At 42.0% G+C, this 14,729-nt stretch overlaps 1 protein-coding gene across 3 annotated transcripts in view; it reads left to right on the forward strand.

Annotated features, from left to right (window-relative positions):
- Nucleotides 1-14,729, forward strand: part of LOC134340157 (meprin A subunit alpha-like) — a 123,170-nt gene that overhangs the window by 21,105 nt on the left and 87,336 nt on the right. For all 3 annotated transcript variants that reach the window (XM_063037070.1, XM_063037082.1, XM_063037090.1), the window contains exons 7-9: nucleotides 1,722-1,897; nucleotides 2,442-2,663; nucleotides 2,761-2,907. In XM_063037070.1, coding sequence (XP_062893140.1) covers nucleotides 1,722-1,897; nucleotides 2,442-2,663; nucleotides 2,761-2,907 — 545 coding nt within the window. The remainder of the gene's footprint in view (nucleotides 1-1,721; nucleotides 1,898-2,441; nucleotides 2,664-2,760; nucleotides 2,908-14,729) is intronic.

Genomic DNA, 14,729 nt, shown 5'->3' on the forward strand with positions numbered 1-14,729 from the left:
CTATTGTCAAGGGACACAGCCACCGGGGTAGTCTCTATTACCTGACTCTTCCCCTTCCCCCTCCTAACCGTGACCCACTGTGACTTCTATATATAACACCCATCAGGGTCTTTTTACCCTTCCAGATTCTAAGCTCTACCCACAACAAACCTATGTCACCCCTTTCTAACAATTTGCTTTCATTTTTTGCCAACAGAATTACTCCATCCCTCAGGCTACCTGCCTGCCCTTTCGATGCAATGTGGATCCTTGGACATTAAGCTCCCAACTATAGTCTTCTTTCACCCATGATTCAATGATACCCACGGCATCATACCTGCCAATCTGTAACTGTGCTACAAGTTTATCTACCTTATTCTGTATACTGTGTGCATTCGAATATAACACCTTCAGTCCTGTATTCATCACCTTTTTCAGTTTGTCCCCCCTTTACATTACAACTCATCCCATTGACCACAATTTTGCCTTAAAATCAGCCAGTCCTTTCTAACAGTCTCACGACACACTGCATTTATTTGTACACTAACTACCCCAGCCTCAGCTCTATCACTCTGGTTGCCATTCTCCTGCCAAATTAGTTTAAACCCTCCTGAACAGCTCTAGCAAACCTGACCGCATGGATATTGGTCCCCCTTGGGATCAGGTGTAACCCATCGCGCTTATGCAGGTTGTACCCTCCCCAGAAGGAATCCCAATGATCCAGAAAAATGAATCTCTGCCAAAGGCACCAGTTCCTCAGCCAGGCATTTATCTGCAATATCATCCTGTTATCTTCACAAGGTTGCATTCTTAATTATCCTAAATTTAAATTACTGCATGTTTATCTCTCAGGAACAGACCCTTCAACTAGTATAGTGCTAATCACACTGAAATTCTCTTCTCAACCACTTAAATCTAGTCTATGTATCTAACTCTTTGTGTCACCTTTTCTAACTTTTTTAAATGATTAGTTGTTAGGAGATATATGAGTTACATTTCTTCTTACTGCTCTCTATGCTTTGATGAGCTTTCTATGTTAAAGTTGGCATATAACAAAAGAATTCTGTTGAAATTGCTGAAAAGAAACAACAACTTACTTTTAAACTTTTTATCTAAATGTTAGGGAAAAGCTGATTTACTCTTTGGAAAACCTCTGGGAAATATTTGAGGTATCATGTTATGGAGAAAGGGGATGGGCTCTGAGAGAGAAATAGAAAGATCTGACATACCACCACTATTAATATCACTCAGTCTCTCCTGGCCTACAGCAAGTCTCAGACCTTTCCTTAATTTTCCTTATCCTCATTTTTTCCATATCCTCATTTTTTCCATAACATAAGGTATAATGTGGTTTGTAACATGATTTGCCTACACCAAGATCTGGAAGAAGATCCCTGTACTCCACTTCAAGCTTGGAGGTTCTTCTTTTTAACATTGTATAGTATATATTGTCAGTCAAATGAAGTATGTGAGCTATAGCTGAGTTTCTGGCTGTTCTGATGGTACCTGGAAAGAATCCTTGCATATTTCTGCAAGTCATTTTAATCATGAATTTGGTGTGCAAACTATTTATGAATGACATAACAACAACCAAAAAATTTGATCTTATTTTAATATTGGCATTATATGGAAATATGTTTTGTACATTGCTACAGTGACCATATTTCAAAAATAGCTACTAGATTCTTAGCTATATTTTTTTCTTTGTATGTAATTGTCGAAATACTGTCTTCATTGAACAGGTGCTGGTCTTTTGTTGGTGATAATCAGAATGGCCAAGATTTGTCCATTGGTACATGGTGTGACACAAAAGCTGTTGTTGAGCATGAAATTCTGCATGCACTGGGATTTTACCACGAGCAATCAAGAACAGACCGTGATGACTACATTAATATTTGGTGGAATGAAATTATTCCTGGTAAGAATTCAAATTAACAATCTCATAGATATATTGCTCCAGTTGAGCAGATTGAGACAAATTTGAAGGGATCTGGAATTGATGCTGTCTGTGCGGAGTTTGCATGATTTCTCCATGAACACATGGGCTTCCTCCCACATGGTAAAAACTTGCTGGTAAAGTAATTAGCTCATTCCAATGACTTCTGAGTGTAGGGTGGAGGCAAAAAGAATCAAAGGACAAATGATGAGCATGTGTATGGGGAATACGTATCAGGAAAATAGAGAGGAGATGGGACTATTGGGATAACTATACTGGGAGCCAATGGGCCAAATGGCATCCTTCAGTATCAATTTATACTTAATATATCAAAGTTCTTTTCAAATGATCCTTTAATACCTGAAAATTGTAAGAGAAGAATTGAATTGCTTGGTTGCTGGTATAATGACTAAGGTGTTGTTTCAACAAAATTGTAATCTAATGAAATAAATTTGACTTCTAATCTAATTTTGAAATAAATTGTCCTTCACTGCAGCTGAATGTCAAATGTTGTTCTCTTATTCAGGTGAAGAGCATAATTTTGTTGAGTATGCTGATGACTACATTACTGACCAGAATACCCCATATGATTATGAATCTCTGATGCATTATGCACCATTCTCCTTCAACAAAAACAATAGTGTGCGAACCATCACTGCAAAGATACCAGCATTTAATGACATTATTGGACAGCGATTAGACTTCAGTGCTCTTGATCTGCTAAGGTTAAATCGAATGTATAATTGCAGTAAGTTCAGTTTTTATTTTTCCATTTATGATAGTGGCCTCTTCTGGAGGTTCAGTATTGATTAATTAAATTGATTTTTACTTAAACATTTTTGTAGCTTCCACTCTCACACTGTTGGACCAATGTGCATTTGAGTTCAATAACATCTGTGGCATGATCCAGGGAGAACAGGATGCTACCGACTGGGTTCATGTGAAGAGCAGTCCTGGAAATGAAGATCATACTACAAGCGGAAAATGCAGAGGTGAGAGTGAACCATCAAGTTCTTTCAATTTCCCATGATCACCTAATCCACCATTCCGATCCTTGAGCTTGTTCTGTCATCTGGGAAGATCACGGCTGACCTGGATTTACCTGCCTTGTTTGCATAACCTCAAATAAACTTAACTAAAGAAGTCTCAGTTGTGTCTTATCAGATTGGCCTACTCCTCAAAAGTAGTTTAAGAAAGAGTTTTAGATTTATGATACCTTTAGTGTGATGAAGAGCTTTCTGATATTACAACCAAGTAGGCGAACTTTCATTTCTTCTTAGTTCTGGATTTCTTGGTGGAAACCTCAATATCTCTTTACCTGTACTATAAAAAATCCTTTAATTGCCTAGACATTTTATCTATGAATGCATTTTACTTTGAGAACTATGGTTGCATATTAGTTATAATTTTAATTATTTGATACTGAACACATTACAACAATCACAGAGATAAAGGCTGAATTTTGTAAAACATGGATTTGGTTCAATGTGAAGCCATCATTATGATTGTGCCCATACACCAAAATGATAAGGTTGTGTCAAATTATCTTGCATGATTACAAATGACATCTAGACCAGATATGAATAGAAGATAGAGAAAATCCAGAATACTGATAAATAAGTATTTTGTCAATTATAGATAAAAAGGTTAGCAAAAGACTAAAGAATTGTTCTATGTTAAAATAAAAACTATGAAAGTTCTGAAATAGAAACATAGAAACATAGAAAATAGGTGCAGGAGTAGGCCATTCGGCCCTTCGAGCCTGCACCGCCATTTATTATGATCATGGCTGATCATCCAACTCAGAACCCAGCCTTCCCTCCATACCCCCTGACCCCTGTAGCCACAAGGGCCATATCTAACTTCCTCTTAAACACAGCCAATGAACCGGCCTCAACAGTTTGCTGTGGCAGAGAATTCCACAGATTCACCACTCTCTGTGTGAAGAAGTTTTTCCTAATCTCGGTCCTAAAAGGCTTCCCCTCTATCCTCAAACTGTGACCCCTCGTTCTGGACCTCCCCAACATCGGGAACAATCTTCCCGCATCTAGCCTGTCCAATCCCTTTAGGATCTTATACGTTTCAATCAGATCCCCCCTCAATCTTCTAAATTCCAACGAGTACAAGCCCAGTTCATCCAGTCTTTCTTCATATGAAAGACCTGCCATCCCAGGAATCAATCTGGTGAACCTTCTTTGTACTCCCTCTATGGCAAAGATGTCTTTCCTCAGATTAGGGGACCAAAACTGCACACAATACTCCAGGTGTGGTCTCACCAAGGCCTTGTACAACTGCAGTAGTACCTCCCTGCTCCTGTACTCGAATCCTCTCGCTATAAATGCCAGCATACCGTTCGCCTTTTTCACCGCCTGCTGTACCTGCATGCCCACTTTCAATGACTGGTGTATAATGACACCCAGGTCTCGTTGCACCTCCCCTTTTCCTAATCGGCCACCATTCAGATAATAATCTGTTTTCCTATTTTTGCCACCAAAGTGGATAACTTCACATTTATCCACATTAAATTGCATCTGCCATGAGTTTGCCCACTCACCCAACCTATCCAAGTCACCCTGCATCCTCTTAGCATCCTCCTCACTGCTAACACTGCCACCCAGCTTCGTGTCATCCGCAAACTTGGAGATGCTGCATTTAATTCCCTCATCCAAGTCATTAATATATATTGTAAACAACTGGGGTCCCAGCACTGAGCCTTGCGGTACCCCACTAGTCACCGCCTGCCATTCTGAAAAGGTCCCGTTTATTCCCACTTTTTGCTTCCTGTCTGCTAACCAATTCTCCACCCACACCAATACCTTACCCCCAATACCGTGTGCTTTAAGTTTGCACACTAATCTCCTGTGTGGGACCTTGTCAAAAGCCTTTTGAAAATCCAAATATACCACATCCACTGGTTCTCCCCTATCCACTCTACTAGTTACATCCTCAAAAAATTCTATGAGATTCGTCAGACATGATTTTCCTTTCACAAATCCATGCTGACTTTGTCCGATCATTTCACCGCTTTCCAAATGTGCTGTTATCGCATCCTTGATAACTGACTCCAGCAGTTTCCCCACCACCGACGTTAGGCTAACCGGCCTATAATTCCCCGGTTTCTCTCTCCCTCCTTTTTTAAAAAGTGGGGTTACATTAGCCACCCTCCAATCCTCAGGAACTAGTCCAGAATCTAACGAGTTTTGAAAAATTATCACTAATGCATCCACTATTTCTTGGGCTACTTCCTTAAGCACTCTGGGATGCAGACCATCTGGCCCTGGGGATTTATCTGCCTTCAATCCCTTCAATTTACCTAACACCACTTCCCTACTAACATGTATTTCACTCAGTTCCTCCATCTCACTGGACCCTCTGTCCCTTACTATTTCTGGAAGATTATTTATGTCCTCCTTAGTGAAGACAGAACCAAAGTAATTATTCAATTGGTCTGCCATGTCCTTGCTCCCCATAATCAATTCACCTGTTTCTGTCTGCAGGGGACCTACATTTGTCTTTATCAGTCTTTTCCTTTTTACATATCTATAAAAGCTTTTACAGTCCGTTTTTATGTTCTCTGCCAGTTTTCTCTCATAATCTTTTTTCCCCTTCCTAATTAAGCCCTTTGTCCTCCTCTGCTGAACTCTGAATTTCTCCCAGTCCTCAGGTGAGCCACTTTCTCTGGCTAATTTGTATGCTACTTCTTTGGAATTGATACTATCCCTAATTTCTCTTGTCAGCCACGGGTGCACTACCTTCCTTGATTTATTCTTTTGCCAAACTGGGATGAACAATTGTTGTAGTTCATCCATGCAACCTTTAAATGCCTGCCATTGCATATCCACCGTCAATCCTTTAAGTGTCATTTGCCAGTCTATCTTAGCTAATTCACGACTCATACCTTCAAAGTTACCCCTCTTTAAGTTCAGAACCTTTGTTTCTGAATTAACTATGTCACTCTCCATGTTAATGAAGAATTCCACCATATTATGGTCACTCTTACCCAAGGGGCCTCTCACGACAAGATCGCTAATTAACCCTTCCTCATTGCTCAAAACCCAGTCCAGAATAGCCTGCTCTCTAGTCGGTTCCTCGACATGTTGGTTCAAAAAACCATCCCGCATACATTCCAAGAAATCCTCTTCCTCAGCACCTTTACCAATTTGGTTCACCCAGTCTACATGTAGATTGAAGTCACCCATTATAACTGCTGTTCCTTTATTGCACACATTTCTAATTTCCTGTTTAATACCATCTCCGACCTCACTACTACTGTTAGGTGGCCTGTACACAACTCCCACCAGCGTCTTCTGCCCCTTAGTGTTACGCAGCTCTACCCATATCGATTCCACATCTTCCCGGCTTATGTCCTTCCTTTCTATTGCGTTAATCTCTTCTTTAACCAGCAACGCCACCCCACCTCCCCTTCCTTCATGTCTATCCCTCCTGAATATTGAATATCCTTGAATGTTGAGCTCCCATCCCTGGTCACCCTGGAGCCATGTCTCTGTGATCCCAACTATATCATAATCATTAATAACAATCTGCACTTTCAATTCATCCACCTTATTACGAATGCTCCTTGCATTGACACATAAAGCCTTCAGGCGCTCTTTTACAACTCTCTTAGCCCTTTTTAATGCTTGCCCTGGATTTGTCGGCCTGCCACTTTTACTTTTCCCCTTTGTACTTTTTGCTTCTACGCTCACTTTACACCCCTCTGTCTCTCTGCACTGGTTCCCATCCCTCTGTTGTGAACTAACCTCCTCACACCTAGCCTCTTTAATTTGATTCCCACCCCCCAACCATTCTAGTTTAAAGTCACCTCAGTAGCCCGCGCTAATCTCCCTGCCAGGATATTGGTCCCCCTAGGATTTAAGTGTAACCCGTCCTTTTTGTACAGGTCACGCCTGCACCAATAGAGGTCCCAATGATCCAAAAACTTGAATCCCTGCCCCCTGCTCCAATCCCTCAGCCACGCATTTATCCTCCACCTCATCGCATTCCTACTCTCACTGTCGCGTGGCACAGGCAGTAATCCCGAAATGTGGTTGTATTTTCAACCACTTATAATTAAAGTAAAACAAAAATAGTTTACTCATTAACTTTGTTGAATTATGTTAATCTTTTAAAAGATCCTTGAACCTTGTACTTACAAGTCAGCATTTTATTTGGTTCATCCTCCCAAACATCAGATCTCTGAACCTCACATGGGGAAGACTGGGTCATTGATATACTTTGTCAACAATATAAAGACTACCTGGATGGTTTTTTATTTTTAATGATGAGCTGAGGGTATTGGGTTAACTCTGTTTAATTGCTGACTTATTTTAAATGGACATCAATTAGAAGAAAAATCTTTTATCTATTTTGTGAGTACATCTGTGAGCCTATACACTCAGCACTATTGGAAAGTGTACTGAACATTCTGGGGTAAATCTTATGATGGCAAATTCCTGTGTTCACCAGTTGCAGGACATTTGGAGCACACAGTTTATTCCAGTTGCTGCTGAGTTCCAATTGGAGATGACTTCCAGCAGATTAGAGAAACAGGTCATTTCTGACCAGGGGTCGATGTTGGGGCTGCTTCTTTTTACAATGTATATCGATGATTTAGATTATGGATTAAATGGTTTTGTGGCTAAGTTTGCGGATGACACCAAGACAGGTGGAGGAGCAGGAAGTGTTGAAGAAACAGAAAGGTTGCAGAGAGCCTTGGTCAGTTTAGGAGAGTGGGCAAAGAAATGGCAGATGAGATACAATGTTGAGAAATGTACAGTTGTACATTTTGGAAGAAGAAATAATTGGGCAGATTATTATTTAGATAGGGAGAAAATTCAAAAATCAGAAGTGCAAGGGGACTTAGGGGTCCTCGTGCAGCATACCCTAAAGGTTAACCACCAAGTTGGATTGGCGGTAAGGAAAGCGAATGCTATGTTGGCATTCATTTCAAGAGGAATAGTGTATAAGAGTAAGGAGGTGTTGATGAGGCTCTATGGGGCATTGGTGAGACCCATTTGGAATACTGTGTGCAGTTTTGGGCACCCTACCTCAGAAGGGATATACTGATGTTGGAGAGAGTTCAGAGAAGATTTACAAGGATGATTCCTGGAATGCAGGGGCTAACATATGAGGACTGTTTGTCGGCTCTTGGACTGCATTCATTCGAGTATAGAAGAATCAAAGGGGATCTCACAGAAACATTTCGAATGTTGAAAGAGTTGGACAGAGTAGATGTGGAAAAGCTGTTTCTCTTGGTGGGTGAGTCCAGAACAAGAGGCCACAGTCTTAGAATTAGAAGGTACCCAGTTAAAACAGAGATGAGGAGAAATTTTTTTAGCCAATGGTCGTGGATTTGTGGAATTCATTGCCACATATGGCTGTGGAGGCCCGATCATTGAGGGTGTTTAAGGAGGAGATTGATAGGTATCTAATTAGTCAGGGTATCAAGGGATATGGGGAAAAATCTGGAAATTGGAACTAGATGGGAGAATAGTTTAGCGCATGGGGGAGTTGCGGAACAGACCCGATGGGCCGAATGGCCTACTTCTGCTCCTTTGTCTTGTGATCTTGTGATCTTGTGATCTTGTGACCTTAAGTGGCTGGCCTTACTCCCAAATAGCCAGTGAGCTGACCCCATATCCTGGGTCTGAAGCTTGTCACTTTCTGACTTAGAATTGTATTTTCTGTTGATTGATTTCCTGCTGAAGTGATTTTTTTTATTTGAAAGAAAAATAGTGAAGTTGTAATGTATTGCATAGTTGTCCTTTCATTATACATAATTCATGTGTCCTCTTTGGACCCTTTCTTACTTGGAGACAATCATATAACCATTTAACCATATAACAATTACAGCATGGAAACAGGCCATCTCGGCCCTTCTAGGCTGTGTCGAACGCTTACTCTCACCTAGTCCCATCTACCTGTACTCAGCCCATAACCCTCCATTCCTTCCCTGTCCATATACCTATCCGACTTTTTTTTTAAATGACAAAATTGAACCTGCCTCTACCACTTCCACTGGAAGCTCATTCCACACAGCTACCACTCCCTGAGTAGAGAAGTTTCCCCTCGAGTTACCCCTAAACTTTTACCCTTTAACTCTCAACTCATGTCCTCTTGTTTGAACTCCCCTACTCTCAATGGTAAAAGCCTATCCACGTCAACTCTATCTATCCCCCATCATAATTTTAAATACCTCTATCAAGTTCCCCCTTAACCTTCTATGCTCCAAAGGATAAAGACCTAACTTGTTCAACCTTTCACTGTAACTTAGGTGCTGAAACCCAGGTAACATTCTAGTAAATCTCCTCTATTTTGTTGACATCTTTCCTATAATTCAGTGACCAGAACTGTACACAATACTCCAATTTTGGCCTCACCAATGCCTTGTACGATTTTAACATTACATCCCAACTCCTATACTCAATGCTCTGATTTATGAAGGCCAGCATACCAAAAGCTTTCTTCACCACCCTATCCAAAATGAGATTCCACCCTCAGGGAACTATGCACTATTATTTCTAGATCCCTCTGTTCTACTGCATTCCTCAGTGCCCTACCATTTACCATGTATGTCCTATTTTGATTAGTCCTACCAAAATGTAGCACCTCACACTTATAAAGAATATTTGTGACATTGACTAAGCTTGAATCTGCTGCTGAGTTAGTCGATTTGTTCCAATTTTACTGAAGGATCTGAGGTATTCTTTTAACTGAGTACTCAGCATTTGGCGAGGTGCAAAGGCAGGACATGAAGAATAAATCCCGGAGCTGCATGAAGTTTGAGCCCAGATAGCCCAGGTCAAGCCAGGAGCAGCACAGTGAAGGCCAAATGGACAGATTGAGGTTACAGTCCATGAGCCAGTAGGGTTGGTCAGTACCATCTGAGGGGAATAATGCTCATAGTGATTTTTGACAAGGTATACATCTCTGGAGTTAGGAAATATGCACCAGTGGTAGCTATATTACTTCAAACAAGTAATCAGTTTTTGTATATAGTCATAGTCATAGTCATATTTTATTGATCCCGGGGGAAATTGGTTTTCATTACAGTTGCAGCATAAATAATAAATAGTAATAAAACCATAAATAGTTAAATAGTAATATGTAAATTATGCCAGTAAATTATGAAATAAGTCCAGGACCAGCCTATTGGCTCAGGGTGTCTGACCCTCCAAGGGAGGAGTTGTAAAGTTAGATGGCCACAGGCAGGAATAACTTCCTATGATGCTCTGTGTTGCATCTTGGAGGAATGAGTCTCTGGCTGATATATATTCCATATTAACATCAGTACAGCAGAAAATGTTACCCCACCCCCCAAAAGGTAAAAAACCTCATAGAAACATAGAAACATAGAAACATAGAAAATAGGTGCAGGAGTAGGCCATTCGGCCCTTCGAGCCTGCGCCGCCATTTATTATGATCATGGCTGATCATCCAACTCAGAACCCCGCCCCAGCCTTCCCTCCATACCCCCTGACCCCCGTAGCCACAAGGGCCATATCTAACTCCCTCTTAAATATAGCCAATGAACTGGCCTCAACAGTTTCCCGTGGCAGAGAATTCCACAGATTCACCACTCTCTGTGTGAAGAAGTTTTTCCTAATCTTGGTCCTAAAAGGCTTCCCCTCTATCCTCAAACTGTGACCCCTCGTTCTGGACTTCCCCAACATCGGGAACAATCTTCCTGCATCTAGCCTGTCCAATCCCTTTAGGATCTTATACGTTTCAATCAGATCCCCCCTCAATCTTCTAAATTCCAACGAGTACAAGCCCAGTTCATCCAGTCTTTCTTCATACGAAAGTCCTGCCATCCCAGGAATCAATCTGGTGAACCTTCTTTGTACTCCCTCTATGGCAAAGATGTCTTTCCTCAGATTAGGGGACCAAAACTGCACACAATACTCCAGGTGTGGTCTCACCAAGGCCTTGTACAACTGCAGTAGTACCTCCCTGCTCCTGTACTCGAATCCTCTCGCTATAAATGCCAGCATACCGTTCGCCTTTTTCACCGCCTGCTGTACCTGCATGCCCACTTTCAATGACTGGTGTATAATGACACCCAGGTCTCGTTGCACCTCCCCTTTTCCTAATCGGCCACCATTCAGATAATAATCTGTTTTCCTATTTTTGCCACCAAAGTGGATAACTTCACATTTATCCACATTAAATTGCATCTGCCATGAGTTTGCCCACTCACCCAACCTATCCAAGTCACCCTGCATCCTCTTAGCATCCTCCTCACTGCTAACACTGCCACCCAGCTTCGTGTCATCCGCAAACTTGGAGATGCTGCATTTAATTCCCTCATCCAAGTCATTAATATATATTGTAAACAACTGGGGTCCCAGCACTGAGCCTTGCGGTACCCCACTAGTCACCGCCTGCCATTCTGAAAAGGTCCCGTTTATTCCCACTCTTTGCTTCCTGTCTGCTAACCAATTCTCCACCCACACCAATACCTTACCCCCAATACCGTGTGCTTTAAGTTTGCACACTAATCTCCTGTGTGGGACCTTGTCAAAAGCCTTTTGAAAATCCAAATATACCACATCCACTGGTTCTCCCCTATCCACTCTACTAGTTACATCCTCAAAAAATTCTATGAGATTCGTCAGACATGATTTTCCTTTCACAAATCCATGCTGACTTTGTCCGATCATTTCACCGCTTTCCAAATGTGCTGTTATCACATCCTTGATAACTGACTCCAGCAGTTTCCCCACCACCGACGTTAGGCTAACCGGCCTATAATTCCCCGGTTTCTGTCTCCCTCCTTTTTTAAAAAGTGGGGTTACATTAGCCACCCTCCAATCCTCAGGAACTAGTCCAGAATCTAATGAGTTTTGAAAAATTAACACTAATGCATCCACTATTTCTTGGGCTACTTCCTTAAGCACTCTAGGATGCAGACCATCTGGCCCTGGGGATTTATCTGCCTTCAATCCCTTCAATTTACCTAACACCACTTCCCTACTAACATGTATTTCACTCAGTTCCTCCATCTCACTGGACCCTCTGTCCCTTACTATTTCTGGAAGATTATTTATGTCCTCCTTAGTGAAGACAGAACCAAAGTAATTATTCAATTGGTCTGCCATGTCCTTGCTCCCCATAATCAATTCACCTGTTTCTGTCTGCAGGGGACCTACATTTGTCTTTACCAGTCTTTTCCTTTTTACATATCTATAAAAGCTTTTACAGTCCGTTTTTATGTTCCCCGCCAGTTTTCTCTCATAATCTTTTTTCCCCTTCCTAATTAAGCCTTTTGTCTTCCTCTGCTGAACTCTGAATTTCTCCCAGTCCTCAGGTGAGCCACTTTCTCTGGCTAATTTGTATGCTACTTCTTTGGAATTGATACTATCCCTAATTTCTCTTGTCAGCCACGGGTGCACTACCTTCCTTGATTTATTCTTTTGCCAAACTGGGATGAACAATTGTTGTAGTTCATCCATGCAACCTTTAAATGCTTGCCATTGCATATCCACCGTCAATCCTTTAAGTGTCATTTGCCAGTCTATCTTAGCTAATTCACGTCTCATACCTTCAAAGTTACCCCTCTTTAAGTTCAGAACCTTTGTTTCTGAATTAACTATGTCACTCTCCATATTAATGAAGAATTCCACCATATTATGGTCACTCTTACCCAATGGGCCTCTCACGACAAGATCGCTAATTAACCCTTCTTCATTGCTCAAAACCCAGTCCAGAATAGCCTGCTCTCTAGTTGGTTCCTCGACATGTTGGTTCAAAAAACCATCCTGCATACATTCCAAGAAATCCTCTTCCTCAGCACCTTTACCAATTTGGTTCACCCAGTCTACATGTTGTTACGTACCCCGTAACTGGGTTGCCAAACCAGCAGAAATGGATCACTCAGTTGGAGTCTGGAGTACTAGAACTAAGAAAGTTTTATTAAAGAAACAAGCAACACAGTAATCGACAGGATAATAAATGCAACAGTTCAGCGATGATAAACACACATGTGCACAGAATTAAGATAACAGCATCAATCAAGCTCTATCGTTGTCTAGGGGTAAATGACCAAATTTCAACGTGACTCAAAGTTCAGTTCGCAGTAATCGTTGCCATGGCGATGGACAACGTGGGGGAAGAGAGAGATAGAACAGGAACAACTGATCATTCAGAACGGCTTCACTCACAGACCGGCGATATTGCTCACAAGCAACTTTTGGGCGCGTCCTTGGTGATGTCACCTGAGGTCACCGACTGTGACCCCTCCTCCAGATGCGGTCGATCCTCTGCAGTGAACCCGGCACCCAGGCAAGGGCGGACACACACCGGGTTCCCGCTGATCATACCTTTCCACCCTGGTCGTTGTCTGCTACTTCTCACCCACTCGTGAGAGGCGCACCGCTTCCAGGGTCTCGTTACCTCGTGGTGTCGTGTGTGTCCTGCCTCAGTGAACCTGTCCCTTTTTATCCCCCTGCTGGGGTATCGCCCGTCCATCACTTCAAACAGTTCAAGGTTCAAAGGGGGGAGCCGCTCCAGACAGCTCTCTCTCCCCCACGTCCCTTCATTACACATCTCCAGACGCTACTCCATTGTTCCTTATCTCTCCTTCCCCTGAGGGCAGGTGGCAGACCAACTGCTGATGCCACTGATGCTAGCCCAGGCCAGCAAACATCTTAATTTTATGTGTATTCTCGTCACAATGTAGATTGAAGTCACCCATTATAACTGCTGTTCCTTTATTGCACACATTTCTAATTTCCTGTTTAATACCATCTCCGACCTCACTACTACTGTTAGGTGACCTGTACACAACTCCCACCAGCGTCTTCTGCCCCTTAGTGTTACGCAGCTCTACCCATATTGATTCCACATCTTCCCGGCTTATGTCCTTCCTTTCTATTGCGTTAATCTCTTCTTTAACCAGCAACGTCACCCCACCTCCCCTTCCTTCATGTCTATCCCTCCTGAATATTGAATATCCCTGAACGTTGAGCTCCCATCCCTGGTCACCCTGGAGCCATGTCTCTGTGATCCCAACTATATCATAATCATTAATAACAATCTGCACTTTCAATTCATCCACCTTATTACGAATGCTCCTTGCATTGACACATAAAGCCTTCAGGCGCTCTTTTACAACTCTCTTAGCCCTTATACAATTATGTTGAAAAGTGGCCCTTTTTAATGCTTGCCCTGGGTTTGTCGGCCTGCCACGTTTACTTTTCTCATTTGGAGAGATTTCTGGAGTTTTATCCATGTCATGATATTTTTCATATTGTATCAAATCAAAACTATCTTAAGTTTTTGTCATAGCATATAGAATTACAGTACAATAACTCAAATGTGGTGTTCCACACGGCCATAACCTAGGCCCCATTTGGTTGTAAAATGAATATATTTAATTAAAGACTGCTTTCCATACTTTGTTTTCCATATTTTCATAACCTATTAAAAATCATAATAATTTTCCGAGTCTTCCACGTCTTCCACATATTCATCTGAACTTTCCACACTCTCTGAGGTGGATGCCTGGTTCTCATAGTCTGCCAGTCTACACATGTCAGTACACCTGAGGGCATTTGCAACACACATACATCTTGGGACTGAACATTTTTTGGACAGTTACAGGCCAGTAGATCCAGGATGGCATCGGGTGCTGGCTGGCCTTCCATCCAGTGCACCACCAACTGTTCAGCTTCCTCTTCTCTCTCCATCTTCCATCCTCTGCCAACAGGGCTTGGCACCTGTGTGTCCTTTTCCAAACATCTTCTCCATATACCAGCCTGGTAGCTGGCTTGCTGTGCATGTTTTGTTAAGCAGTCCTTGCATGGTGGGAGTT

This window comes from Mobula hypostoma, chromosome 2, assembly GCF_963921235.1.
Source record: "Mobula hypostoma chromosome 2, sMobHyp1.1, whole genome shotgun sequence".
In the NCBI taxonomy this organism is placed as follows: Eukaryota; Metazoa; Chordata; class Chondrichthyes; order Myliobatiformes; family Myliobatidae; genus Mobula; species Mobula hypostoma.